The sequence below is a fragment of the Manis javanica genome, chromosome 3 (assembly GCF_040802235.1).
Source record: "Manis javanica isolate MJ-LG chromosome 3, MJ_LKY, whole genome shotgun sequence".
Taxonomy (NCBI): domain Eukaryota; kingdom Metazoa; phylum Chordata; class Mammalia; order Pholidota; family Manidae; genus Manis; species Manis javanica.
In genome coordinates this window covers 168,204,811-168,232,800 of record NC_133158.1, presented here as the reverse complement: position 1 = coordinate 168,232,800, position 27,990 = coordinate 168,204,811, and the positions used below count along the sequence as shown (strand labels likewise).

Sequence of the window (27,990 nt, the reverse complement as noted above, 5' to 3'; positions counted from 1 at the left end):
ACTGTTGCACACTTAAAGGACAACAGTAGAGTGTGAACATAACTTTTATATGCACTGGGAAACCAAGAAATTTATTTGACTCACTTTATTGCAGTACTTGCTTTATTACAGTTGTTTGGAACCAGATCAGCATTATCTCTGAGGTATGCCTGTACATTTGTGTGCATATGTATATACATGTATGAGGGAGGGAGAGACAGTATGAGAACCTTTATGAGGGAAAGGGAGAGACTGTCTCTGGAAGGGTATGATAACAGTGGTTGCTTCTGGGCAGGAGAACTGGGTGGTAGGAAACCTCTACTATTTTTTCTTGTTTCTTTGAATATTAAATCATATGCATGTATTGCATATTCAAAAATGCATTACATTAATAATAATGATTAATTGACAGGCTTTGAGAAACAATGACTAAGGCTTGCTAAAGGAATCACTAGATGATGGAAAGAACCAGAAAATTATAAAGTTGTTGAAATGTTCTAAGCAGTTAACAAGTCCTGGATACTTTAATTTCTTAACCATGGCTTCTTTATGGAATTATATATTCTATCTTATTATAAATTCTATGTGGAAGTTACTTACTGTTCAGGGTTGAATGCAGAAAACCATGTATGATAAAGATTTGTTTTAAACATGACTGTTTTTGTTATTTATAGGAGCTCAGTTCTTTTAGCCACCTCCTGTATTTATATGGTTTATTATCATCACTGACAAAGTAGTATGACTGCACAATAGTCTTGTTTCCAGTGGAAGGTACAACTCCATTAAAGGAAATGGGGCATGAGAAGACTTTCCAGAAAATTAATGAAGAAGGGAAGAGGAGACAGCTGGGGAAAATATTCAACTAATGTTGGTTAAGATCGCTCATTTTTATGATGTTAAAAAAATGTCAAAAATAGGAAAGGATTTCTAGCTTGTTTTTTTAAGTTGGCTTGAATATTTCTGATATGGTTACTTCATTAAAGAAGTTGTACAATAGACACAGGGAGACTCACTCACCCTTCCTGGAACTGCGCTTGGGCAGACTCCTCTGCAACGAGAGTCTCATACTCCTCAGCAGCAAACCTGTCCCAGTCAGAGGGCTCGGGCCCATCGTTCTCAACATCCTGATTGGAAAGAAGACACCATCGGAAACACAGATAATCAAAGACAAAAACTGGAAATAGGTCATCACAAATGTGCATATCACTGAAAAATATTTTACAACATGGTTAAAAGGTGCTAAAGTAACACTTGTAAAGTGATTTTCTACAGCTCCAATCTCAAAATCATAATGAACTGCTTAGCAGTTTCAGGATGATGAATTCCTTAGCCTTGTAATCAGAGCTCTGTCTAGCCCCTTCTCCCCTGGGACTTTGCGGGGCAGAAGCTATCTGGGTGACCTGCGGTTTGCACATGCACACCTGAAATGCACCACTGCTTCTTCTGGCAAATTTTTACTGCTTCCTTAAAAGCCACCTCAGACACCCTATCACCTGCACTATCTTCCTGGAAACAGCCTGTCTTCCTCAATCATTTCCCTGCTTTTACTGTATATGCTTGGTTGCCACCTTTTGCTCTTTTTTTTTTTTGCCTCTATACACCCATTCCTTACATACTGAGTTTTTTCATCTCTATATAACCAGTGTTTCTTTGAACAGTGCTTGAATTTATTAAGTACTTTATGACTAAAAATATTCTTTATGGATCAGAGCAAATATTGATGTATTACCAACTCTTATAAAGGAAAGTAAAACTTAAAGGTGAAAATTTAAAAGGAAAATTTATAACACAAATTCTTTTCTTCTGCAATATAGGCAGCATCTTGGATTATATATTCCAGGTAAAATGATGTTTTTCCATGAAGAAAATAACTTGTTTTAGTATCACCCTACGATGTAAGGTTGGTTATGCCTAGAATTCAGTTATCTAAATATTGACCAGTGTGTTACGATTTTTAATCCATATTAAGAACCCTCCCACCTCAGCCTATTAACATCTCTGAAATCAGCATGTATTATTTTATACCTATAATTGTCATTGTGTTTTCTTGCTTAAAGGTATATAAAATAATGGGGCATCTTAAATTTAGTGAAATATGCTGCTAATTTTAGGCTACTGATTCTACATCTTGATATGTCCCAATATCAGGTACAGAGTACTTGTTTTTAGAAGGTGATCTTCATATTCTTATTACTATTTATATCAAACAGGTATGCAACATGTGGAAGGAAAAGAAAAGATGGAAAGTTTCCTGTAGTTGTACTCCTATAGGACTCAATGGAAACGTTTCCTATTAACATATTTTTCTTTTCAAACAGGGAAATAGAAGAGGAACGGGTGGTATTCTGCTTTTTTGTGTTTTTTTTGGACATGGATCTTATGTCCAGTTTTTTGAGGGTACATCGGTTTTTGTGTGTGGGAAAGGGTGCTCATCTCTGTTCCGGTGTGGAATATGACTTCAAACTGATGGTTATTATGCACAGCAACCACTGACACCTGAAAGAGTGTTGGATTATCTGAAGGCTGTCTATCAGGAAGAGCTTCTAGTTTTCATTATGATGGGGAAAGCTATTTACCGTGTATCCCGGAAATGAATGGTACAATTAAATCAAGCTCAGTATCTTTGTAATACAAATGTGAGTATTGATATATTTTTTAAGTTAAAGGGACATATTTTTTTCAGAACTTTTTTGGTAACTAGTTTCTAATGTAGATGTAAGTACATAGGCAATACAGTTCACTCAGTCATAGGCAGATGCAGCTTACTTGAACTTGAAGATTAGCTGTGGGAGAGATGTACTGCAGGTCCTTTATTCTTTCTTTTCAGTATGTGATGAAATATTTTAAATGTTACCTCTTTAAATACCAAGATTCCTGTAGGTAGAGACCATTTTTATCTGTAGCATGCAGCCCCTAATATTGCAGCCCTCGAAGAGGAGTTAAAAATATACTGGTACCTTCTGGACTGCAAAGGGATCTCTCTGTTCATGGTCTAAGTATTTTTCCAGATTAAAGAAAGTGTCATAAAAGATGTGAGCCATTCTGCATCTCTTCAGATCTCGTAGAGTTATTTTGCCTATGTAAAAACAAATCTGGTAAATTTCAAGGGCTGTATTGGCAAGTGAAAAAAACTTTTACTAAAGTTTAGAAGTTTATGTATGTTTATTTTATTATAAAAATCCCATTTCTTTAAGGCAAAACTGACATAACATAAAATTCACTATTTTAACCATTTTAAAGCATCCAATCCAGTGGCTTTTAGTACATTCATGATGTTGCTCAACCATTATCACTGTTGAGTTCCATAACAATTTCTTCACTCCAAAGGAAACTGTACCCTGAAAGCACTTCCCTCCTTATTGCTCCTCAGCCCCCAACCCCTGGCACTCATTAGTCTGCCTTCTGTTTATATGGAAAAAATCCCATTTCTTAAACAGGATTTCCCATCGGTTGTTGGTTCTATACTAACAGTAAAGGAGAAATTTACACACTTCTATATTTGGGAAGCCCATATGGAAAACTGGAAAGTTTAATAATTGAGGATAATCCAGATTATGTACCTTACTCTGTTACATGGGTGACCATTGTAAATGGCCCGTTATTCAATCTTACCATCGTTGGCTGGCTTCACCAGGTCAAGCATCTGACACAGCAAATCATGGAATGGCAAGGGCTCAATGCCCATGGCTTCCATCCTATCACACTGCTCCTCGTAGAAGTACTCTAGCTCGTACATGGAGAGTACACCGTCTCCATCCACATCCATGCAGCGGAACCAGTACTCAGTGCTAGGAGATAAGGACGCTCATTAGCATGGTCTGGTGGTAAGGGTCCTTTATGCACCCAGATTTATTACTGCCTGTGTTTCTTTTTAAATAAGTTACATATGTGTATACTTTAGACTTAGAGAGATGAAGATTTATAGTGTGTTATAAAAACTAATCCTTCTTTTCTCTTCCCCAGAACCAGCCATTTTCAACGCCTGATTATTTTGGTTTTTATTCTTTCTATTTTCAGGGAAGATACCTATATTGTTTATTTCTTACACTTCTGTTTTAGAAACAGTGTATTAATTTCACACTATAAAAGATGAGATTCCAACTCTTTAATCACTCATTCATTCTACTTTGCCTACGTGCCCTTCCCAACCTCTTAATATAAATTACTTAGCATTGAGTGTTTATAACTTTGTATTTTTCTTTGCTCAGTTTTTTGTGTATCTGTTACTAATTTGACCCCCAAATCTCTGCTGGTTCTCTATATCCATAATCAGTCCCATGAGGTATTCTATCAATTGGATTTTCTCAATGAAGTCTTTCTCAATTCTTTCTGACATACTCTAATCTGGACTGGTTGATCTCCAGGCCTGGTTCGGTTTCATACTAGGGATTCCTTTACCTTTCTCCTGTTTCTATTATCTCACATTTTCCTCATTCTTTTGTTATTTCCTTGTTTGGTGTAACACATCCTTCAGTAGCTTCCTAAAAAAGGGTGAGTGCCAGGTAAATTCTTTGAGATATTGGGCAGCTGAAAACACCTTTTATCTACCCCCCTAACTTGGCTGGTATTTTGGCTAGTTGCAGAATTATAGCTTGGTAGTGGTTCTCCTTCAGAATTTTAAAGACAGTGTCCTTTCTATGCATTGTTGTTGGGAAGGCTAAAGCCAGGATATCTGATCCTTTGACTATAACCTGTTTTTCTTTTTTTTTGTTGTTAATTTTTTTCTTGGAATCCTGTGGAGGTTTCTCTGAGTCCCTGGTGTTTTGAAATATCATGATGAAGTGCCTTGGTCTGGGTCTAATCTATTTTTTTTTTTGACTTTCAGAGAGCCTCCTCAATTTGGAAATTAGTATCCTTTAGTTCTTGGAATTTTCTTAAATCATTTTATTTCTTCCCCCCTTTTTGCCCTCTTATCTATCTCTTTTAATGAAACTCTTTATTCAAATCTACACAATACAATATGGTAGCCACTAGCCATATGTAGTCTAATTTGTGATGTTTTTAAGTGTAAAAAATATACAATCGGTTTTGAAGAACTTGGTATAAGAAAATGAGTAAAATATCAGTATTTTTACATTGATTACATATTGAAATAACATTTAAAATATATTGGGTTAAATAAGATATATAATTAATTTTGTTTCCTTCATACTCTTTTATTGTGACTAAATTTTATTGAAAAATATTTTTAACATTTTAAGTAAAAATTGTATTATTTAAGATGTACAAGATAAATTTGATATACATAGTGAAATGATTACTATAGTAAAGCCACTTATCATCTCATCTCCCATAGTTAACATTTTTTGAGGTGGGGGGATGAGGGAATGAGAGGACATGAAATCTACCCTTTTAGCAAACTCCCAGTATTCAACTGAGTATTACTAACTACAGTCACCACGGTACATCCCCAGAACTTACTCACCCCACATAGCTGCAACTTTGTACCCTTGACCAGTACCTCCCCATTTCCTCCTCCCTGTAATCCCTGGTAACCACTGCTCTACTCTTTGCTTCTGTGAGTTTTACTTCTTTTAGATTCCACATTTAAGTGAGATCATGCAGTACTTTTTTTATTTTCTGTTCCTGGCTTATTTTACTTAGCATAATGTTCTTTTGGTTCATATATGTTCTTGCAAATGATAGGATTTCCTTCTTTTAAAAGCTGAATAAGCCACTGTATGTGTGTACACCTGTCTATAGATATTTTCTGTATTCATCCATTGAGGGAAGTTTAGGTTGATTCCATATATTGGCTATTGTGAATATTGTAGCAATGAACATGAGCGCACAGCCACCTCTTCATGATTACTGACTTCAGAGGTTCAGTTTGAGAGGGCGATGTAGGAAGATCCTGAACTTACCTCCTCCAATGTACACACCAAATCTGCAGCTACACACAGAATAATTTTCTCTGAAAAAAGCCTTAAATAGTTGAATGACTCTTATATATTGGGCAAATGAGAAAAAGCCCCACATCCAAGCAAGTAAGAGAGGTTGAGACACTATCTCACCCTAAACCACACCCCACCATGCAGTGAGCCACAATAATGAGGGAACTCAGAACCTACAGCTTCTCTCTGGGGAGTAAAGGGTTTTAGCCCTACACTGGGCACCCAACCCCAAGTGTTAAGACCTACAACTGAGAGATGATTGCCTAAAACACTTGGCTTTGAAAACCAACAGGCTTGTGGCTACAAGACTCCCAAGTCTACAGTGAAGTGAGAAATGGCTTTAAAAGGCTTGTATGCTTGGGTGCTCCACCCCAGAGCCCAGTCAGAAGCAGCTGCCAGGCCAGCCATACATCCTGGGAAAGAGGCTCATTTCCTTATCTTAAAGCCGTGGTCTAAAAGGCAGGTCCCTAACATACATTTAGTGGCCCCCTGGGGTACTCTCCCAGGACAGAGGCTAGCAAGCCCCATTTTTACATTTTCACTCTGCCTTACTCCACACCGTTATCTCCCAGAGGGAGCCTTTACATGCATTGGTACCCAGGTTTTGTGGGTGAAGCCCTGTTTTTTTCAGTTGCGGGCTAGGGAACACCCAGTGATTGCCTGGTCCTGGTGGCAAGCAGGGGGGTTTGCATTCCCGGGTCCCATGGGACTGTAACAATCAGAGTTCTTGGCTGGCTGCCACACCAAGGTCACTGAACAGACAGGAGACTGAAACACACCCCATTTTTTGGTGAAAGAGGGCTATTTGCTTTTGCTGGAGCTCCAGCATGAGTGGCAGGCTTCAGGCTTGGCATGCATCTTGGGGCCTATGGAAGTGCTTTCAGGGAATGGAGGCCAACGGATGCCATCTTTGCACCCTCCCTTTGCCTTATGCCAGCTTGCTGGTATTTCCCAGAAAGGAGTTTATATGCTTGTATGGTGCCCCAATTTTTGTTACTGCTTCCCAGGGGACACCTCCAGTTCCTAGCTCTGGTGGTCAGTGGGGCTTATGCTTGCAGTCCTACAGAACTGTATATATTTGATCTTTAAAAGGTGCTGCCTGAGGTTGTGGCTTCCCATCACAATGATTCTAGGTGCTGACCGAGATCCTCCTAGGACACTGACAGGTCTCGGTACATCCTCACTGACTGGGAACCATTAAAAAATAAAATAGGCTGCTTGGATAAGTCAAAAGTTTGAGAGACAACCAAGAGCGAGGGCAGGGTTGAACAGTAAGGTTCTCTACATGAGGGTATAAGGTTCTCTATAGTTTAAGACTGGAAGAGGTGGCTGTTTTATCTAATGTGTAGAAACTATTACAGAAAGACAAGTAAAATGAACAGAGGAATATGTTCCAAACTAAGGAAAAAGATAAAGCCTCAAAAAAAGCCCTTAATGAAACAGAGGTAAGTGATTTACCTGATAAAAGACTTTAAAATAATGGTCATAAATATGTTCACTGATCTCAGAGAAGAATGGATGAACACAATGAGAACTTGAACAAAGAGACAGAAAAGATAAAGTATCTAACAGAAGTCACAGAGCTGAGAATACAATAACTCAACTGAAAAACACACAATAGAAATTCAACCACAGACTAGACAAAGGAGAAGAAAGGATCAGTAAAATCAAAGGGCAGTTGGATGCACCTAATAAAAGTAGCAAAAAGAAAAAGGAATGAAAATGGTGAAGACAGTTTAAGGGACCCATGGAGTAACATCAAGTAGACCAACATTCACATTAGAGTCTCAGAAAGAGAAAGAAAAAAAAAGGACAGAAAACTTATTTGAAGAAATAATGGCTGAAAACTTCCCTAACATAGGGAATTCCAAATAACAAGAACCAAAGAGACCAACAAGATTATAATTAAAGGGTCGAAGTTAAAGACAAGGAAGAATTGCAAAAGCATCAAGAGAAAAACAACTTGTTATTTATAAAGGAACCTTCCTAAGAATGTCAGATTTCTAAAAATTTTTTTATTAAGGTACTATTGATATACACTCTTATGAAGGTTTCACATGAAAAAACAATGTGGTTACTACATTTATTCATATTATCAAGTCCCCACCCATACCCCAATGCAGGCACTATCCATCTATGCAGTAAGATGCCACAGATTCACTGTTTGCCTTCTCTGTGCTACACTGTTCTCCCCATGACCCCTCACACCATGTGTACTAAACATAATACCCCTCCATCCCCTTCTCCCTCCCTCCCCACCCGCCCTCCCACACCCCTCCCCTTTGGTAACCACTAGTCCCTTCTTGGAGTCTGTGAGTTTGCTACTATTTTGTTCCTTCAGTTTTGCTTCATTGTTATACTCCACAAAAGAGGGAAATCATTTGGTACTTGTCTTTCTCCGCTGGGCTTATTTCACTGAGCATAATACCCTCTAGCTCCATCCGTGTTGTTGCAAATGGTAGGATTTGTTTCTTTCGTATGGCTGAATAGTATTCCATTGTGTATATGTACCACCTCTTCTTTATCTATTCATCTACTGATGCACACTTAGGTTGTTTCCCTATCTTGGCTATTGTAAAAAGTGCTGCGATAAACATAGGAGTGCGTATGTCTTTTTGAGTCTGAGAAGTTGTATTCTTTGGGTAAATTTCAAGGAGTGGGATTCCCGGGTCAAATGGTATTTCTTTATTTAGTTTTTTGAGGAACCTCTGTATTGCTTTCCACAATGGTTGAACCAGCTTACATTGCCACCAGCAGTGTAGGAGGGTTCCCCTTTCTCTGCATGCTCACCAGCATTTGTGGTTCTTGGCCATCCTAACTGGTATGAGGTGATATCTCATTGTGGTTTTAATTTGCATTTCCCTGATGATTAGTGATGTGGAGCATCTTTTCGTGTGCCGGTTGGCGTTCTGAAGTTCTTCTTTGGAGAATTGTCTCTTCATATCCTCTGCCCATTTTTTAATCAGGTTATTTGCTTTTTAGGTGTTGAGGCGTGTGAGTTCTTTATATATTTTGGATGTTAATCCCCTGTCGGATATGTCATTTACAAACATCTTCACCCATGCTGCAGGATGCCTTTTTGTTCTGTTAATGGTGTCCTTTGCCATACAGAAACTTTTTAGTTTGATGTAGTCCCATGAGTTCATTTTTGCTTTTGTTTCCCTTGAATGTCAGTAAATTTTTCAGCAGAAACTTAGCAGACCAGAGGGAGTGGCATAATATATTCAAAGGGCTGAAGAAAAAACTTCCCAACAAGAGTACAGTACCCAGCAAGGTTATCATTCAGAATTGAAGGACAGAGAGTTTCCAGATAGATAAAGCTAAAGGAGTCCATCAGCAATAAACCAGCCTTAAAAGACATGTTCAAGGGACTTCTTTAAGCTGAAAAGAGAGCACTAATTAGTAGAAGAAAACATATGAAAGTATGAATATCACTGGAAAAGTGATGGTGGATTAATATAAAGGTGCTAGTATGAGACTGAAAGACAAAAGTGGCAAGAATAATGATAACTTTAGTTAAGGGATATACAAGATAAAAAATGTTTAATAATAGTTAAGGGATATACAAGATAAAAAATGTAAAATGTAACCTCAAAAGCAAAGTTTTTTTTGTTTTATGGCAGGGGGAAGAGTAAAAGTGTACAGTTATTTCTCTGTAATAAGAAATAACTTGTAGTATTTCTACAGAGAAACACTACACAGAGAAATAACCTGTAGTAGATGTAAAAAAGATAGAAAGGCATCCAAGCATACCACTAAAAAAGTCATCAAACTACAAAGGAAAGGCAGATGAGAAGAACAGAGGAATTACAAAACAGCAAGACAATAATTAACAAAATAGCAATAAGCACATATCTATCAGTAATTAAGTAGAAATAGAGTAAATTCTCCACTCAAAAGACACAGAATGACTAAATGGATAAAACAAGACTGATCTACATGCAGCCTGTAAGTGACTCATTTTAGATAAGATGACACATGCAGACTGAAAGTGAAGGAATGGAAACAGATATTCCATTCAAATGGAACCCAAAAGCTGTAGGGTAGCTATACTTCTAATAGACAAAATAGACTTTATAGACTATAATTAGAGACAAGCATTATGTAATCATAAAAGCGTCAATACAACAAGAGGATATAACATTTCTGAATATTTAGGCACCTAACATACAGGAGCTAAATATATAAAGGTAATATTACCAGATGTAAATAGAGAAATAGGCAGCAATACAACAGGAGGCAATATAATACTTTTTTTTTGAATACCCCTTTTATTGATGGATAGATCATCCAGACAGAAAATCAGTAAGGAAATATTGGCCTTAAATGACATGTTATATCAGATGGACTTAACAAAAAAAATACATAATGTTCCATCCAACAGCATCTCAAGTGCACAGGGAACTTTCTCCAAGACAGATCGTATCACAAACAAAACAAGTCAGTAAATCTAAGAAGAATCAAATCTCTCAAGCAACTTCTCTGACCACACTATGAAACTAGAAATTAACTGCAGGAAGAAAACTGGAAAATTCACAAACGTCTGGAGACTATACAACATACCACTGAACAACCAATGGGTCAGAGAAGGAATTAAGAGACAGCAAAAAAAAAAAAAAAAAAAAATACCTCGAGACAAATGAAAATGGAAATACACATTTACAAACTTATAGGATATAACAAAAACAGTTTTAAGAGGGAAATTCATACCAGTAAATGTCTACATCAAGAAAAAAGAAAAATCTCAAATAAATAATTGAATTTTACACCTCAAGGAACTAGAAAATAAAGAACAAATGAAGCCCAAAGTTAGTAGCAATAAAGATTAGAACAGAAATAGATTAAATAGTGACTAAATGAAAAAAATCAATGAAACTAAAAGAGCTGGTTCTTCACAAAGATGAACAAAATTGACAAACCTTTAGCTAGACTCACCAAGAAAAAAAAGAGAGGACTTGTTTTAATAAGATCAGAGATGAAAGAGTAAACACTACATCTGATACCACAAAAACAAAGGATCACAAGAGACTACTGTGAACAATTATATATGCCAACACATTTGACATCCTAGGAGAAATAGATACATTTCCAGAAACATAAAACCTACTAAGGTTGAATCATGAGGAAACAGAAAACCTGAACAGAATGGTTACCAGTAGGGATATTGAATCAGTAATGAGAAGCCTCCCAACAAACAAAACTCCAGGACAAGATGACTTCATTGGTGAATGCTACCAAACATTCAAAGAAGAACTAACAAAACCTTTTCAAACTCTTCCAAAAAATAAAAGGGGGAATATTTCCAAACTCATTTTATGAGGCCTGCGTTAACTTGATAACAAGTTACACTACAAGAAAGGAAAACTAAGTTCAATATTCCTGATGAACACAGATACAAAAATCTTTAAGAAAATATTAGCAAACTGAATTCAACAGTAAACAGATGATACACTGTGATCAAGTGTGGTTTATTCCAGGGATATAAGGATGGTTCAACATTGCAACTCAGTCAAAATGAAGGATAAAATCATATGCTCATCTCAGTAGATGCAGAAAAAGTATTTGATAAAATTTAAGATTAAAAAATCTCAACAAAGTGGATACAGATGACATGTACCCCTAAATAATAAAGGCCAAAAAAAGCTCTAAGTTCACAAGACAAGGATACCCACAATCATTACTTTTATTCAATGTAGTACTGAAAGTCCTAGTCAGAACGATTAGGCAAAAAAGAAAAATAAAAAGTATCCAAATTGGAGAGGAAGAAGTCAAATTACTACTATCTGCAAATTACATATTATATATAGAAAATGCAAAGAGTACAACAAAAAACTGTTAGAATAAATGAAGTCAATAATGCTGCAGGATACAAAATGAATATACAAAAAAAGTTGTGTTTCTATACACTAACAAACTAGCAGAAAGGGAAGCTAACAGTCCTATTTATGACTGCATCAAAAATAATAAAACACTTGGTAATTATTTTTTTTATTTTGGTATCATTAATATACAATTACATGTGTATATTAACATTGTGGTTACTAGATTGCCCCCGTTATCAAGCCCACATACCCAATTACAGTTACTGTCCATCAGCATAGTAAGATGCTACTGAGTCACTACTTGTTGTCTCTGTGCTATACTGCCTTCCCTGTGACCCCCCCCCCTATATTATGTGTGCTAATCATAATGCCCCTTATCCCTCTCTTCCCTCCTACCATCCCCAGTCCCTTTCCCTTTGGTAACTGTTAGTCCATTCTTGGGTTCTGTGATTCTGCTGTTGTTTTGTTCCTTCTGTTTTTTTTGTTCTTATACTCCACAGATGAGTGAAATAATTTGGTATTTGTCTTTCTCCGCCTGACTTATTTCACTTAGTGTAATACTCTCTAGCTCCATCCATGTTATTGCAAATGGTAGGATTTGTTTTCTTTTTATGGCTGAATAATATTCCATTGCATATATGTAAAACTTCTTCTTTATCCATTTGTCTACTAGATACTTAGATTGTTTCCATTTCTTGGCTATTATAAATAGTGCTGCAATAAACATAGGGGTGCATCTGTCTTTTTCAAACTGGGCTGCTGTATTCTTAGAGTAAATTCCTAGGAGTGGAATTCCTGGGTCAAATGGTATTTCTATTTTGAGTTTCTTGAGGAACCTCCATACCGCTTTCCACAATGATTGAACTAATTTACATTCCCACCAGAAGTGTAGGAGGGTTCCCCTTTCTCCACATCCTCGCCAACATTTGTTTTTGTTTCTTTTGGATAGTGGCCATCCTTACTGGTGTGAGGTGATATCTCATTGTGGTTTTAATTTGCATTTCTCTGATGATTAGCGATGTGGAACATCTTTTCATGTGCCTGTTGGCCACCTGAATTTCATCTTTGGAGAAGTGTCTGTTCAGATCCTTTGCCATTTTTTAATTGGCTTATTTGCTTTTTGTTTGTTGAGGTGCATGAACTCTTTATATATTCTGGATGTCAACCCCTTATTGGATATGTCATTTATGAATATATTGTCCCATACTGTAGAATGCCTTTTTGTTCTACTAATGGTGTCCTTTGCTGTACAGAAGCTTTTTAGTTTAACATAGTCCCACTTGTTCATTTTTGCTTTTGTTTCCCTTGCCCGAGGAGATATGTTCATGAAAAAGTTGCTCATGTTTATATTAAAGAGATTTTTGCCTTTGTTTTTTTCTAAGAGTTTTATGGTTTCATGACTTACATTCAGGTATTTGATTCATTTTGAGTTTACTTTTCTATATGGAGTTAGACAGTAATCCAGTTTCATTCTCTTACATGCAGCTCTCCAGTTTTGCGAACACCAGCTGTTGAAGAGGCTGTCAATTCCCTATTGTATGTCCATGGTTACTTTATTGTATATTAATTGACCATATATGCTTGGGTTAATATCTGAATTCTCTATTCTGTTTCCCTGATCTATGGGTCTGTTCTTGTCCCAGTACCAAATTGTTTTGATTACTGAAGCTTTGTATTAGAGCTTGGAGTTGGGAAGCAAGATCCCCCCTGCTTTATTCTTCCATCTCAGGATTGCTTTGGCTATTTGGGTCTTTTATGGTTACATATGAAATTTAGGACTGTTTGTTCCAGTTTGCTGAAGAATGCTGTTGGTATTCTGATAGGGATTGCATTGAATCTGTAGAATGCTTTAGGCAGGATGGCCATTTTGACAATATTAAATCTTCCTACCCAAGAGCATGGGATGAGTTTCCATTTGTTAGTGTCCACTTTAATTTCTCTTAAGAGTGTCTTGTAGTTTTAAGGGTATCAGTCTTTCACTTCCTTGGTTAGGTTTATTCCTACGTATTTTATTCTTTTTGATGCAATTGTGAATGGAATTGTTTTCCTGATTTCTCTTTCTGCTAGCTCATCATTAGTGTATAGGAAAGCAACAGATTTCTGTGTATTTATTTTGTATCCTGAAACTTTGCTGAATTCTGATATTCTAGTAGTTTTGGAGTGGATTCTTTAGGGTTTCTAATGTACAATACAATATCATGTCATCTGCAAACAGTGACATTCTGACTTCTTCCTTACCAATCTGGATGCCTTGTATTTCTTTGTGTTGTCTGATTGCTGTGGCAAGGAACTCCAATACTATGTTGAATAAAAGCAGGGAGAGTGGGCATCTTTGTCTTGTTCCTGGTCTTAGAGGAAAAGCTTTCAGCCTCTCGCTATGAAGTATGTCGGCTGTGGGTTTGTCATATGTGGCCTTTACTATGTTGAGGTACTTGCCCTCTATACCCATTTTGTTGAGAATTTTTATCATGAATGGATGTTGAATTTTGTCCAAGGCTTTTTCAGCATCATCTGATCATGTGGTTTTTGTCCTTCTTTTTGTTGATGTGGTGGATGATGCTGATGGATTTTCCAATGTTGTACCATCCTTACATCCCTGGGATGAATCCCAATTGATCATGGTGTATAATCCTCTTGATGTATTTTTGAATTCAGTTTGCTAATATTTTGTTGAGTATTTTTGCATCTATGTTCATCAGGGGTATTGGTCTGTAGTTTTCTTTTTTTGTGGTGTCTTTGCCAAGTTTTGGCATTAGAGTGATGCTGGTTTCTTAGAATGAGGGAAGTATTCCCTTCTCTTCTATTTGTTGGAAAACTTTAAGGAGAATGCATATTATGTCCTCTCTAAATGTCTGATGAAATTCAGCTGTGATGTCATCTGGTCTGGGAATTTTGTTCTTTGTTAGTTTTTTGATTACCAGTTCAATTTCATTGCTGGTAACTGTTTTGTTCAGATTTTCTGTTTCTTCCCGGGTTTGTCTTGGAAGGTTGTATTTTTCTAGAAACCCATCCATTTCTTCTAGGGTATCTAGTTTATTACAATATAATTTTTTCATAGTATTCTCTAATAATTCTTTGTATTTCAGTGGTGTCTGTAGTGATTTTTTCTTTCTCATTTCTGATTCTGTTTATGTGTGTAGATTCTCTTTTAGTCTTAATAAGTCTGGGTAGGGCTTATCTGTTTATTTTCTCAAAGAACCAGCTCTTGTTGTCATTGATTATTTTCTATTGTTTTATTCTCAATTTTATTTATTTCTTCTCTGATCTTTATTATGTCCCTCCTTCTGCTCACTTTGGGCCTCATTTGTTCTTTTTTTTCCAGTTTCAATAATTGTGACTTTAGACTACTCATTTGGGATTGTTCTTCCTTCTTTAAATAGGCCTGGATTGCTATATACTTTCCTCTTAGAACTGCTTTCACTGCATCCCACAGAAGTTGGGGTGTTGTGCTGTTGTTTTCATTTGTCTCCATATATTGCTTGATATCTGTTTTAATTTGGTCATTGATCCACTGATTATTTAGGAGTATGTTGTTAAGCCTCCATGTGTTCGTGAGGCTTTTTGTTTTCTTTGTATAATTTATTTCTAGTTTTACACCTTTGTGATCTGGGAGGTTGATTGGTAGAATTTCAGTCTTTTTTAATTTACTGGGGCTCTATTTGTGGCCTAGCATGTGGTCGATTCTGGAAAATGTTCCATGTGCACTTGAGAAGAATGTGTATCTGGCTGCTTTTGGGTGGAATGTTCTATAGATGTCTGTTAGGTCCATCTGTTCTAATGTGTTGTTCAGTGCCTCTGTGGCCTTACTTATTTTCTGTCTGGTTGATCTGTCCTTTGGAGTGAGTGGTGTGTTGAAGTCTCCTAAAATAAATGCATTGTATTGTATTTTCTCCTTTAATTCTGTTAGTATTTGTTTCACATATGTAGGTGCTCCTTTGTTGGGTGTACAGATTTATAATGGTTATATCTTCTTGTTGGACTGACCCCTTTATCATTATGTAATGTCCTTCTTTGTCTCGTTAAAAATAAAACTTTGCTTTGAAGTCTGTTTTGTCTGATACAAGTACTGTAACACCTGCTTCTTTCTCCCTATTGTTTGTATGAAAAATCTTTTTCCATCCCTTCACTTTTAGTCTGTGTATGTCTACGGGTTTGAAGTGAGTCTCTTGTAGGCAGCATATGGATGGGTCTTGCTTTTTTATCCAATCTGTAACTCTGTGTCTTTTGATTGGTGCATTCAGTCCATTTACATTTAGGGTGATTCTCAATATATATGTACTTATTGCCATTGCTGGCTTTGGATTCATGGTTACCAAAGGTTCAAGGGCAGCTTCTTTACTATCTAGCCATCTACGTTAACTCACTTATTACACTATTATAAACACAGTCTGATGATTCATTTCTCTCTCTTGCTTTTCTTCCTTCTCCACTCTTTTTATTTTAGGTGTTTTATTCTGTACTGTTTGTGTTTCCCTTGACTGATTTTGTGGATAACTCATTTTATTTTGCATTTAGGTAGTATTTGGTTGGTCTACTTTCTTTGCTGTGGTTTTATTTTCTCTGGTGATAGCTATTTAGCCTTAGGCATACTTCCATCTAGAGCACTCCCTTTAAAACCCACTGTAGAGATGGTTTGTGGGACGTATATTCCCTTAAATTTATTTATCTGAGAATTGGTTAATTCCTCCTTCAAATTTAAATGATAATCTTGCTGTATACAGTATTCTTGGTTTGGGGCCCTTCTGTTTTATTGCATTGAATATATCATACTATTCCCTTCTGGCCTGTAAGGTTTCTGCTGAGAAGTCTGATGATAGCCTAATGGGTTTTCCTTTGTAGGTGATCTTTTTCTCTCTCTCACTGCTTTTATATTATGTCCTTGTCTTTGATCTTTGCCATTTTAATTATTATATGTCTTGGTGTTGTCCTCCTTGGGTCCCCTGTGTTGGGAGATCTGAGGATTTCTATGGCCTGAGACACTATTTCCTTCCCCAGATTGGGGAAGTTTTCAGCAATTATTTCTTAAAAGACACTTTCTATCCCTTTTTCTCTCTCTTCTACTTCTCATACTCCTATAATGTGAATATTGTTCCATTTGGATTGGTCACACAGTTCTCTTAATATCCTTTCATTCCTAGAGATCCTTTTTTCTCTTTCTGCCTCAGCTTCTCTGTATTCCTGTTCTCTGATTTCTATTCCAGTAACAGTCTCTTCCACTTCATCCAGTCTGCCCTTAAATCATTTGTTTGTTTTGGATCTGTTATCTCCCTCCTGAATTCATCCCTTAGCTCTTGAATATCTCTCTGTAGCTCCATCAACATGCTTATGACTTTTATTTTGAATTCTTTTTGAAGAAGATTGGTGAGTTTAGTCTCATCAAGCCCTCTTTTTGGTGTTTGAGGAATTTGGGATTGAACAATGTTCTTCTGCATTTTCATGGTGATGGGAGTGGTTGCCGGTGAGTGGCACATTGTCAGCTGGGAGAACAAAGTCCATTTCTTCTTGCTGCTTGCCTTATCTTTGTCCACTGTCTGTGCCAGTTAACCATGCACAGGGAGGGGCCTCTGGGTTAATCCTCTGGGTTAAGGCCCTCGGATTGGCCTAGGGCACTGGCAGGTGTCACAGGCCAGCAGCGTATGTGTATGCCGCAAGGAGAAGGCCCCTTCATCCTTCCTGGTCTCCCTGCCTTTTTCCTCTGTCTGGGCTGTTGAACTGTGTGCAGGGAGCTGCCTCTGGGTTAATCTCCTAAGCTGCCATGGACTGGGTAGCCTTCCAGATGGCCTAGGACAATGGCAGATGTTGCAGACCATCAGTGCATGTTCTACTGCAAGAGCAAAGCCCTTTTGTGCTTCCAGGTCTCTATGCCCATGTCCTCTGTCTGTGCCGGTTAACCATGTGCAGGGAGCAGCCTCTGGGTTAATCCCCTAAGCTGCTGTGGGTGGGGCTTCCTTCAGGATGACCTAGGTCACTGGCAGGTTTTGCAGGCCCGCAGTTCATGTTTTTCCATGAGAACAGACCCCCTTCATGCCTCCTGATCTCTGAGTCTGTCTCCGCTGTCTGTGCCAGTGAACTGCATGCAGGGCGCAGACTCTGCGTAAATTCCCTAAGCTGCCATGCGTGGAGTGGCCCTCAGGTGGCCCAGATTGTAGGTAAGCGGTGCATGTTCTGTCGTGAGGTCCCTTCGTGCCTCCCGGTCTCTGCGCCTCTCCGCTGTCTGTGCTGGTCAACCATGCAGAGGGAGCAGTCTCAGGATTATTCCCCTGAGCTGCCGTAGGAGGGATGGCCCTTGGGATGGCCTAGGGCATTGGCAGGGGTCACAGCAAATGGCGTGTGTTCTCCCACAAAAGCAAAGCCCCTTCATGCCTCCCGGTCTCTATGCTCATCTCCTCTGTCTGTGCGAGTCAACTGTGCCCAGGGAGCAGCTTCTGGGTTAATACCCTAAAGCTGTCATGGGTGGGGTGGCCCTTGGGATGGCCTAGGGCACTGGTGTGGGTTGCAGGTGAGCGTCACTTGTTCTGCCATGAGAACAAAGCCCCCTCATACTTCCCAGTCTCTGTGCCTCTCACCACTGTCTGTTCCAGTCAACCGCGCACAGGGAGCAGTCTCTGGATCTGGGCCGGTTAGCTGCACACAGAGAGAAGCGTCTGTGTTAAGCTGTGTGGTTGCTGTAGGCAGGACTACTCTCAGGCTTGTCTGGAGCAATGGCAGGGACAACTGGTTTGCTTGCATGTCCCAGTGGGGAGGAAAGAATGGCAGGCTGCTTATTGCCATGAGGGGCCTTGGAGCTGTGTTGCCAACCAGGTGGATAAGGGGCCTGAAGTTTCTTAAAGTTTCCATCCTGCTGGGCTGAGTGTAACAGGACGATTTTGTCCACCTGTTAAACCCTGTCCCTTAAGACTTTTAAAGCACCTGCTTTTCTTTTGTCCCAAGGCAGCTGGCTGTGGGAACCTGTTTGCAGTCTTAGTCTTGGATTTTGCTTTTCCGCTCCTCTAATATCCAGAGCATCCATACAATGTGTGTCTGTGCTCCTGGGGCAGATTAGTAGGGCTGGTTATTTAGCAGTCCTGCGCTTCCACTCCTGCTCCAATCTGAATCTTTTCCTTCTGCCGGTGAGCTGGGGTGGGGAGAGTGCTTGGGTCCCACTGGGTCATGGCTCTGCACCTTACCCTTTTCCGTGAGATGTTAGATTCTCGCAGATGTAGACTGGCTTGTGTACTGTATCTCTGGTCACTCTTTTAGGAATAGTTGTATTTGCTGTATTTTCAAAATATATATGGTTGTGGGAAGAGATTTCCGCCACCCTACTCATGCTGCCATATTTTCCTCCTCCCACCTGGTAATTAATTTAATGAAGGAGGTGAAAGACTGAAAACTATAGGACACTGATGAAAAAGACTGAAGAAGACACATGTACACAGAAAGATAGTACATGCTCATGGATTGGTAGAACTAATATTGCTAAAGTGTCCACACTACCCAAAGCAATCTAAAAATTTGAAGCAATTCCTATTAAAATTACAATGGCATTTTTCACAGAAATAGAGTAAGTAATCCTAAAAGTTTGTATGGAACCAGAAAAGACTGAATAGCCAAAGCAATAGTGAGCAAGAAGGACAAAGCTGGAAGCAGCACACTACTTAATTTCAAAATAAACTGCAAAGTTACAGTAATCAAAACAGTACGATACTGGCATTAAAGAGACAGAGCAATGGAACAGAAGAGCCCAGAAAGAAACCCATGCATATATGGTTGATTTAGGACAAAGGAACCAAGAATATAAATAGGGGAAAGGACAGTTTGTTCAATAAATATTGCTGGGAAAATGGGACAGCCTCATGCCAAAGAATGAAACTGGACCACTCTCTTACACAATGAAAAAACAAACAAACTCAAACTGGATTAAAGACTTGAATGCAAAACCTGAAAGTATAAACCTCCTAAAAGAAAACATAGGCAGTAAGATCCTTGACATTGGTCTAGGCAATGACTTTTTGGATCTGATACTAAAATCAAAGGTAACAAGAGCAAAAATAAACAGGTAGGAATACAAATTACAACAGCGCTGCACAGCAGAGGAAACTATCAACAAAATGAAAAGGCAACCTGCTGAATAGAAAATATCTGCAAATTATATATCTGATAGACCTAATATGCAAAATAAACAATTTACATAATTCAATAGGAAAAATGCAAACAATCTGATTAAAAAATTGGCATACGATCTGGGTATACATTTTTCCAAAGACACACAGATTGTTCAAAGATACATGGAAAGATGCTTAACATCACCAATCCTCGGGGAAATGGAAATCAAAACCACAGTGAATTATCACATCATACCTATTAGAATGTCTATTATCAAAAAACAAGAAATGACATGTGTTGCCAAGGATGTGTAACAATAGTTCATTTATTTGGTATCTCTTTTTTTTCTTAAAGCAAGCATTTATTGCTATATCTTCCCTCTCAAAACTGCTTTTGTTGTATCCCCTAACTTTTGGGATGTTGTGATTCCATTTTCATTTATCCTAAGATACTTTTTTCACTTCCCTTTTGATTTCTTTGACTAACTGGTTGTTCAGGAGTGTTTTCACTTTCCACTTATTTGTGAATCTTCCCCCTGTTACTGATTCATAGTTTCATACCATTCTGGTAAAAAAACAATCCTTGATATAATCAATCTTCTTAAATTTATTAAGACCTGCATGTGATATATCCTGGTGAATTTAAGAATGTGTGCTTGAAAAGAATTTCTATCCTGTTGCTGTTATACGGATGGTTCTATATGTTAGGACCATTTGATATATAGTACTGTTTCCTTTTTGATTTTCTATCTAGATGCTATATCCATTGCTGCAAGTGGATTACTTAAGTCCCCCCGTGTTATTGTATTGCTGTTTATTTTTCTCATCAGTTTTGTTAATATTTGCTTTATATATTTAGGTACTCTGATGTTGGGTGCATATATGTTTACAACTGTTATATCCTTTTGATGAACTGACCCCTTTATCATTATATAATGACCATCTTTGTCTTCTGTGATATTTTTATTTTCAATCTGTTTTGTCTAATGCTCTCTTTCGGTTACCATTTTACCTTTTCCATCCCTTCAGTTTTAGCCTGTGTGTATCCCTAAAGCTGAAATGAATCTCTTGTAGGCAGCATTTGTGGGATCTTGTTTTTGAATCAATTTAGACACTCTGTCTTTTGATTGACAATTTTGATCCATTTACATTTAAGGTAATTATAGGTAAGGACTTAATTAAAATGAAGCAATTATAGGTAACAAAATTGCCATTTTTCATAGGCTTCTTTTTGTGGTACTGCTGTTTCTTCTTCTTGCTGTCCCCTTTGTCATTTTATGATTTTTTGTAGTGGCATACTTTGATTCATTTCTATCTTTAGTGTATCTACTATAGGTTTCTATTTTGTGGTTAACATGAGGCTTATACAACATCTTGTAGTTGTAATAGTCGATTTGAAATTGATAACTTCAATTACATGCAAAAACTGTATGCTTTAACTTCTTTCCCAACATTTTATGTAATTGATATCACAATTTATATCTCATATATTGTGTATTCAGTATCAAATTACAGTTTTTTATTTTTGATATTTTTCCCTTTTAATGTTTATACCAGAGTTAAGAGTGCTTTATGCACTACCTTTATAGTATATTCTACTTTTGACAATATTCTTTAGAATGGGTTTTCCACTTCCCTATGTCTTCATGTTAGTTGGTGTTCTTTCCTTTCAACTTGAAGAACTTTTTAAGTATTTTGTGTAAGGCAGGTCTAGTGGTGATGAACTCTTGGCACTAGGGAAAACTAGGAAAGTTTTCTATCACTGTTTCTTTATATAAGCTTTCTGTCCCTTCTTTCTCTGCTACTTCTGGGACTTCTATAATGTGCATATTGTTTCTTTAATGGTGTACCATGAGTCTTGTAGGTTTTTGTGCTCTTCTTCATTCTTTTTGCTTTTTTCCTTCTGACTGGATAAATTTCAGTTGATCTGTCTTCATGCTGATTCTTTCTTTTGCTTGACTGAGCCTGCTGTTGAAGCTCTCTATAGAATTTTTCAGTGCAGTCATTTTGTTCTACAGCTCCAGAATTTTTGTTTGTTTTATTTTTATGGCTTCTAGCTCTGTTGAACTCCTCATTTTCTTCATATATTGTTTCCCTGATTTTGCTTAGTTATCTGTGTTATTTTCTAGCTTATTGAGATTCTTTAAGATGAGTATTTTGAATTCTTTGTCAGGCAGTTTGCAGATTTCAATTTCTTTAAGGTCTGTTACTGGTGCTTAAGTTTGTTGCTTTGATGCTGTCATGTTTCCATGATGATTTGCGATCCTTGTGGCACTGCACTGGTGTCTCTGCATCTGAGGAAGTAGGCCTCTCTGTCAGTTTTTACAGCCTGGCTTTGGCAGGGAAAAGTCCTTTAACAGTCTGCCTGTTCAGAGATTCTGGGGGATGACCTTGTAATAGTTGGTCTTAAGTTTGTGGGTATTGGTCTGATGCTGGGGTGGGCCTGTGATACTTGAAGTCTGGGTCTGCAAGGATGGGGTTGGAGCCCAGGTCTGTGATGGCTAGCCAGTGTTGATGTCTCTGGGGGTTTGCTGGAGCCTGGGGATTCAGGGGCTGGCCTGGCAGTGGAATAAGCCTGGAGGCTGGGTCTGGGGTTGTGCAGACTGACCTGGTACTGGAGTGAGAGTGAGACTGCAGGGGTGGGTCTGGAGCCTGGGACCATGGAGGCTGGCCTTGCACTGGGGTTTGGCCTGTAGGCTGGGTCTACTGGTGCCACCCTGATGATGGTGTTCATTGGCATAGGCCTGGTGCTGGGATCCATAGCCAAGTTGGGTACTCACTTCACTCCCCCTCCCCCACACTGGGCTGCTTCAGCTTAGGGGATAGGGTGACAGGTAATCTGAGATCTTTCCTCTCTACGCTCTTTAATGAATCTTCTCTTACTTCTGTGCTCTACCCATGTGCTACAGTCCCTCACCTAGAATCCTTAGTGCTTGTTGAATGCATTTTTACTCATGGATGGTTGTTCAAATGGATATTTTTGTGAAGGGATGAGCAATGGAAACTTCAGTTTTACCATCTTGTTGACATTATTCTCTTATGACTGAATGTTAAAATTACAAAGATGGTTTACATCACATTTCCATTCCCAGTTATGTTGGACTTTTGGGACTGGTTCTCTAATTTTCAAATCTTGCATTTACTTTCTATTATTTCTTCTTCTTTTTTGTTGTTGTTCTTTCTGGGAGGTTTACTTAGTTTTATCTTCTGAACATTCTGTTTTCCATTTCTGCTATCATAGTTTATTTTCCAGAGTTCTTTTTTGCTTCTTTGAATGTTCCTTTTATAAAAAGTACTATTCTGTTCATAATCTGTGACTATAATTAGGTCTTTATTTCTTTGAGTTTATTAATAAGATTGTCTTTGTTGTTGTCACAGAAGGTTTCTTCTCCCTGAAATACTGTTTTTCTTCCAAGTTACTTTTTCTCCTACATGTTTGATCTAGATCTTTTATATAAGAGGCTTTACTCAGGTACTTAGTGATTCTTCTAGTCTTGTGCCTAGAGGTTCAGGACAGGTTGCCAGGATTCTGTAAATTGAGGGAGGAATGAAGACTAGGTATCTCAGCATTCAGTAAGCATATACTCATTTAATCTGTTTTTTAATAGGATATCTGTATCTTCAATTGTGCCCAATGCTCCCCATTCCAGAGGCCCTCTATTTCACACTCTGTAGGAAATAAAGCACCAGTCTTCTGCCTGCGTAGAGGAGATGATTTGGAGATCAAGTATATCTTTAAACAAACTTCCTATAAACTCTCCTTATTTTTGGCTCTACCTTTTCCCCATGCCCATTTCCAAGGTTTCTGGTATCCGCAAGTCCTGAAGGTTTGCAAGTTTTTGCTGGATATATCCAATTGCTTCTTGGTCTTTACCTCTGCTGGCTTAGGATTCAGATAGTCTTCTAAATTTATTTAGTTTCCAGTTTCCAAATCTTTATTATTGTTATCTCTTCTCCATTTTCCTTTGTTATTATGGATTTACTCCTTAAAAAAATCTCTTTCCTGTCATTTTAGTGGAATTTCAAGAGGAACCAAAAATACTACATGTGGTTAAGTTGCTATCTTCATTCAGTTTATTCACACTCTATTATGGCCTCTTTATCATTTAGCACTGTCTCTTAGAATAGCAAGTATAGCCATGTCATCGATTAGTCAGAGAATATGAAGCCAATGGCATTAATTAGTAAGAGGGAATGATATTTTTCTATAGAGAGCCACTGATTCATGACAAAGTACAACTTAAGAGAAGGTTCTATGAGACCCTTTGTTAAATTCTCATTCATAGACCTGAAGCTATATTAAGAGCCTCCATACATTTAATGGTTTTAAAAAATATCTTTTGGGGAGACAGAGGTGAAAATAAGTTGTGTCTATTAATTGTTTTAAAGTGTATCACACTGAGATCTGTGTATACTTTTATACAGAGAGATAAATTTTAAATTGCTGCAACAAATTGAACAGATAATACTTGCAAAGTTCTTTTGAGAAATCTATTTTTTAAATTGTACCAGCCTGATGTTTAATGTTACCATCAAAGAACAGAGGAGACATTCATTGGATCCAACAAACATGAGGTAATAGTTTGGCTGTGGTGAGATCTAGGTCGTATCCCACCTACTCTGAGAATTTTAAAAGGGGCAGAGTACTGCTCTGCTTGAAACATTTCCTGAGTGTGAGGAAAACCCTGAGGAGGAGATAGGTCTCATGAGCAGCAGGCTACAATAAATGTGGTAATACGTGGTTGTTATACCACATGTCATTATTTTTTTAGTAATAATGTTTTGAGTAATACAAAAGGGGCAGTAGATAATCCTTTGACTAGTCTCAATTCTCTTTGTACCTTGAAATTCCTTATTATTTATCTTAAGATAGTAAAAATTAGGAGAAAGTAACTCTTGATTTTAACAAGTACCTAGCAGGACTGAAGTGCAACACAACTTATTTCACTGAGAAATAAAAACTAAAGTACTTCAGTCAGTTGCATTTTCAATTATGAACCAAGAAAAAGTGTCCATACAATAAATAAAGGTAAAGCATACACTTCAGTTCTTTGTAATAGCCTGTAAGAGAGAAAAATGCTAGAATACAAAGAGACATATAGATTACCTTAGTATTTGTCAAAGTTACATGATAGCTGACTTTAAATATTTTAAATACTATCATGGAGTAGATAAATCAGATGTAACTGGGACTATTAGGGAGCATAAAAAGCATCAATGTATAAAAAAGAAAAGATGTTTTTAGGCTTAGAGCTAGAAATATGAAACAAATAGATAGTTACTATTCAATAATAGTTATTTCTCCCTGAAAGTTTATTAGTAGGGGCTGGCTGGCTAAATCCATAGAAGACATATTCAGAGGGAATTTTCTTATTGAAAATACTAGATATTTTCTAAAGTATTTTCAAACACAGATTTTCTTTTCTTTTGTTTTTTTTCTTATCAAAGGTTAACAATTTCTCAGTCTACAAATAATTTATTGCAGGAAAATTATAAAACAGAAAAGCACACAAAAGGAATAACTACCCAGAGAGAACCAGTGTTAAGTTTCTACTATATCTGCCACCAATTTTTGGGTTTAAAGCATAATTATGTTCATGACATACTGTATTTGTACAATTGGGACATAAACAAGATTACTTCCTGCCCTTGTCCTTGGGTTGAATGAAATGAAATTTTGAACCAGAGATTTCTCACCCATGACATAAACTCACATAAGCTACTGAAGAATAAAGTTATAGGAGACTCCATTATTTCACAGGAATTAAATGTATATTCCTTTGCATATTCAGTGTATATACTTTAGCACCTACTACCTTCAAAGGCACTGGACTCCTGCCTTTAGAGATACTTGCTGGAGAGGACATTTAAGCAGAAGACCACGGTAGAAGGAAAAACCAGGACCAAAGGGTGATTAAAAGACACCAAAAGAGGTCTGCAAGAGCCTGTCAACAAAGATCTACCAAAGACACTTTTCCATTCTTAACCCTGACAGGACCAGGCACAGGAGACTCATGATCCAAATTTTGTAAGCAGTATTTTTTGCACAGATTTGTCACATTTTAGTAAGTTTCCCTTCTTTAACAAAATTCATTTTTTCCATCCATGTTTTTTGTAAGTTACAAATCTGATCTCTGCAAAGTGTTGCCTACTACATTTTGTTAAATGAGAGTTTGATTTTGATCTATGGCTATTTCCTTCATTACTTTAAAACAGTGAGGTTTAACTGTTTTCAGCAATATTTAATTAACTGTCTTCAGCAATAATTAATTCTCCCTGAGACATACTTTTGTACCCATGGATTATTTAGAACTGTGTTAATTTCCAAGTGTGTGGAGATTTTCCAGTCATCTTTCTCTTATTGATTTTTACATTAATTCCATTATGGTCAGAGAACATTGTATTATTTCAACTTTTTCTTTTAAAATAGCTTTATTGAGCTATACTTCACATATCATAAAATTCACCCATTTACTGTATTTAATTCAGTGGTTTTTAGTATATTCACAAAGCTGTATACTTATCACGATTAATTTTCATCACTGCTAAGAATAAATTCCTTATCCATTAGCACTTATTCCTTATTTCCCCCCAAGGCCTTCATGGCTTACGCAACCACTAACCTACTTTCTATATCTATAGATTTGTTTTATTTCAGACAAGTCATATAAATATTCATACAATGCAGTGATTTTTTAAAGTTAGTTTTTAAATTTTGATATTGTTAATGCACAATTACTTGAACATTATGGTTACTAGATTCCCCCTATTATCAAGTCCTCCAGCCCATACCCCATTACAGTCACTGTCCATCAGCGTAGTAAGATGCTGTAGAATCCTTACTTGTCCTCTCTGTATACACTGCCTTTCCGTGTCACCCCCCACCCCCGCCAACTACATTATGTGCAATGCACTGATTTTTATTACTGGTGTCTTTTAATTTGCACAATGCTTTCAAGATTCAACTATGTTGTAGTATGTATCAGTACTTAACTATTTTAACTGCTGAATAAAATTTGATTATACGGATATATCATATTTGTTTATCTACTCATTAGTTGAAGGATATTTGGGTTGTTCCCCTTTTGGTTATAATGAATAGTGCTGCTACAAAATGAGTGTACAAGTTTCTGTGTGGAGTTTTCATTTCTCCTGGGTATATTCCTAGGAGTGGAACTTCTGGTTCATATGGTAACTCTGTGTTTAACTATCTACGGAACTCTAAGAGTATCTTCCATAGTAGCTGCAACATTTTCCATGCATTCTATGAGGGTTCTGACTTCTCCATACCCTTGTCAGCATTTGTTAACATCTCACTCTTTTTTAAATTAAAGTGTCATGAACATACAATCTTATGTTGGATTCAAACTTACATAACAGTGGTTTAACAGTCCCCACGATCAACTTATACTGTGATTGCAAATTATTGTGCCCCTTTATCCACCTCCTCCTCTGCACCTGCCCCAATCCCTCCCCCTTGGTAACTACTAGTCACTTCTCAGTGTCTATGAATCTGCTGCTGTTTTGTCTTCTGTTCAGCTTTTTTTTTTGCATTTTTACTTTTTAAAATATTTACATTAATTAAGGTATCATTGATATACACTCTTATGAAGGTTTCACATGAAAGACATTGTGGTTACCACATTCATCCAAATTATCAAGTTCCCCCCATACTCAATTGAAGTCACTGTCTATCAGTGCAGTAAGATGCCACAGAGTCACTACTTGTCTTCTCTGTGCTACACTGTTTTCCCCATGATCATCATGTGTACTAATCATACTACTCTTCAGTCCCCTTCTCCCTCCCTCCCCAGCCACCCTTCCTCACCCCTCCCTTTTGTTAACCACTAGTTCCTTCTTGGAGTTTTTGAGTCTGCTGCTGTTTTGTTCCTTCAGTTTTGCTTTGTTGTTAATATTCCACAAAAGAGGGAAATCATTTGGTATTTGTCTTTCTCCACCTGGCTTCTTTCTCTGAGCATAATACCCTCTAGATCCATCCATGGTGTTGCAAATGGCAGGATTTTTCTTCTTCTTATGGCCGAATAATATTCCATTGTGTATATGTACCACATATTTTTATTCATTCATCTATTGATGGACACTTAGGTTACTTCCATATCTTGATTACTGAAAATAGTGTGGTGATAAACATAGGGGTGCATGTATCTTTTTGAATCAGGGATTTTGTGTTCTTTGGGTAAATTCCCAGGA

General features: G+C 37.4%; 1 protein-coding gene and 1 long non-coding RNA gene across 7 annotated transcripts in view; one reads left to right on the top strand and one right to left on the bottom strand.

The window, feature by feature from the left end:
• PPP2R3A (protein phosphatase 2 regulatory subunit B''alpha) overlaps positions 1-27,990 on the bottom strand; it is a 219,482-nt gene that overhangs the window by 25,029 nt on the left and 166,463 nt on the right. For all 6 annotated transcript variants that reach the window (XM_037022878.2, XM_073232349.1, XM_073232350.1 and 3 more), the window contains 3 exons: positions 3,592-3,767; positions 2,937-3,055; positions 997-1,103 (listed from right to left, as the gene is read on the bottom strand). In XM_037022878.2, coding sequence (XP_036878773.1) covers positions 997-1,103; positions 2,937-3,055; positions 3,592-3,767 — 402 coding nt within the window. The remainder of the gene's footprint in view (positions 1-996; positions 1,104-2,936; positions 3,056-3,591; positions 3,768-27,990) is intronic.
• The window catches only part of LOC140848501 (uncharacterized), a 218,467-nt gene that overhangs the window by 65,301 nt on the left and 125,176 nt on the right, over positions 1-27,990 (top strand). The window lies entirely within an intron of this gene.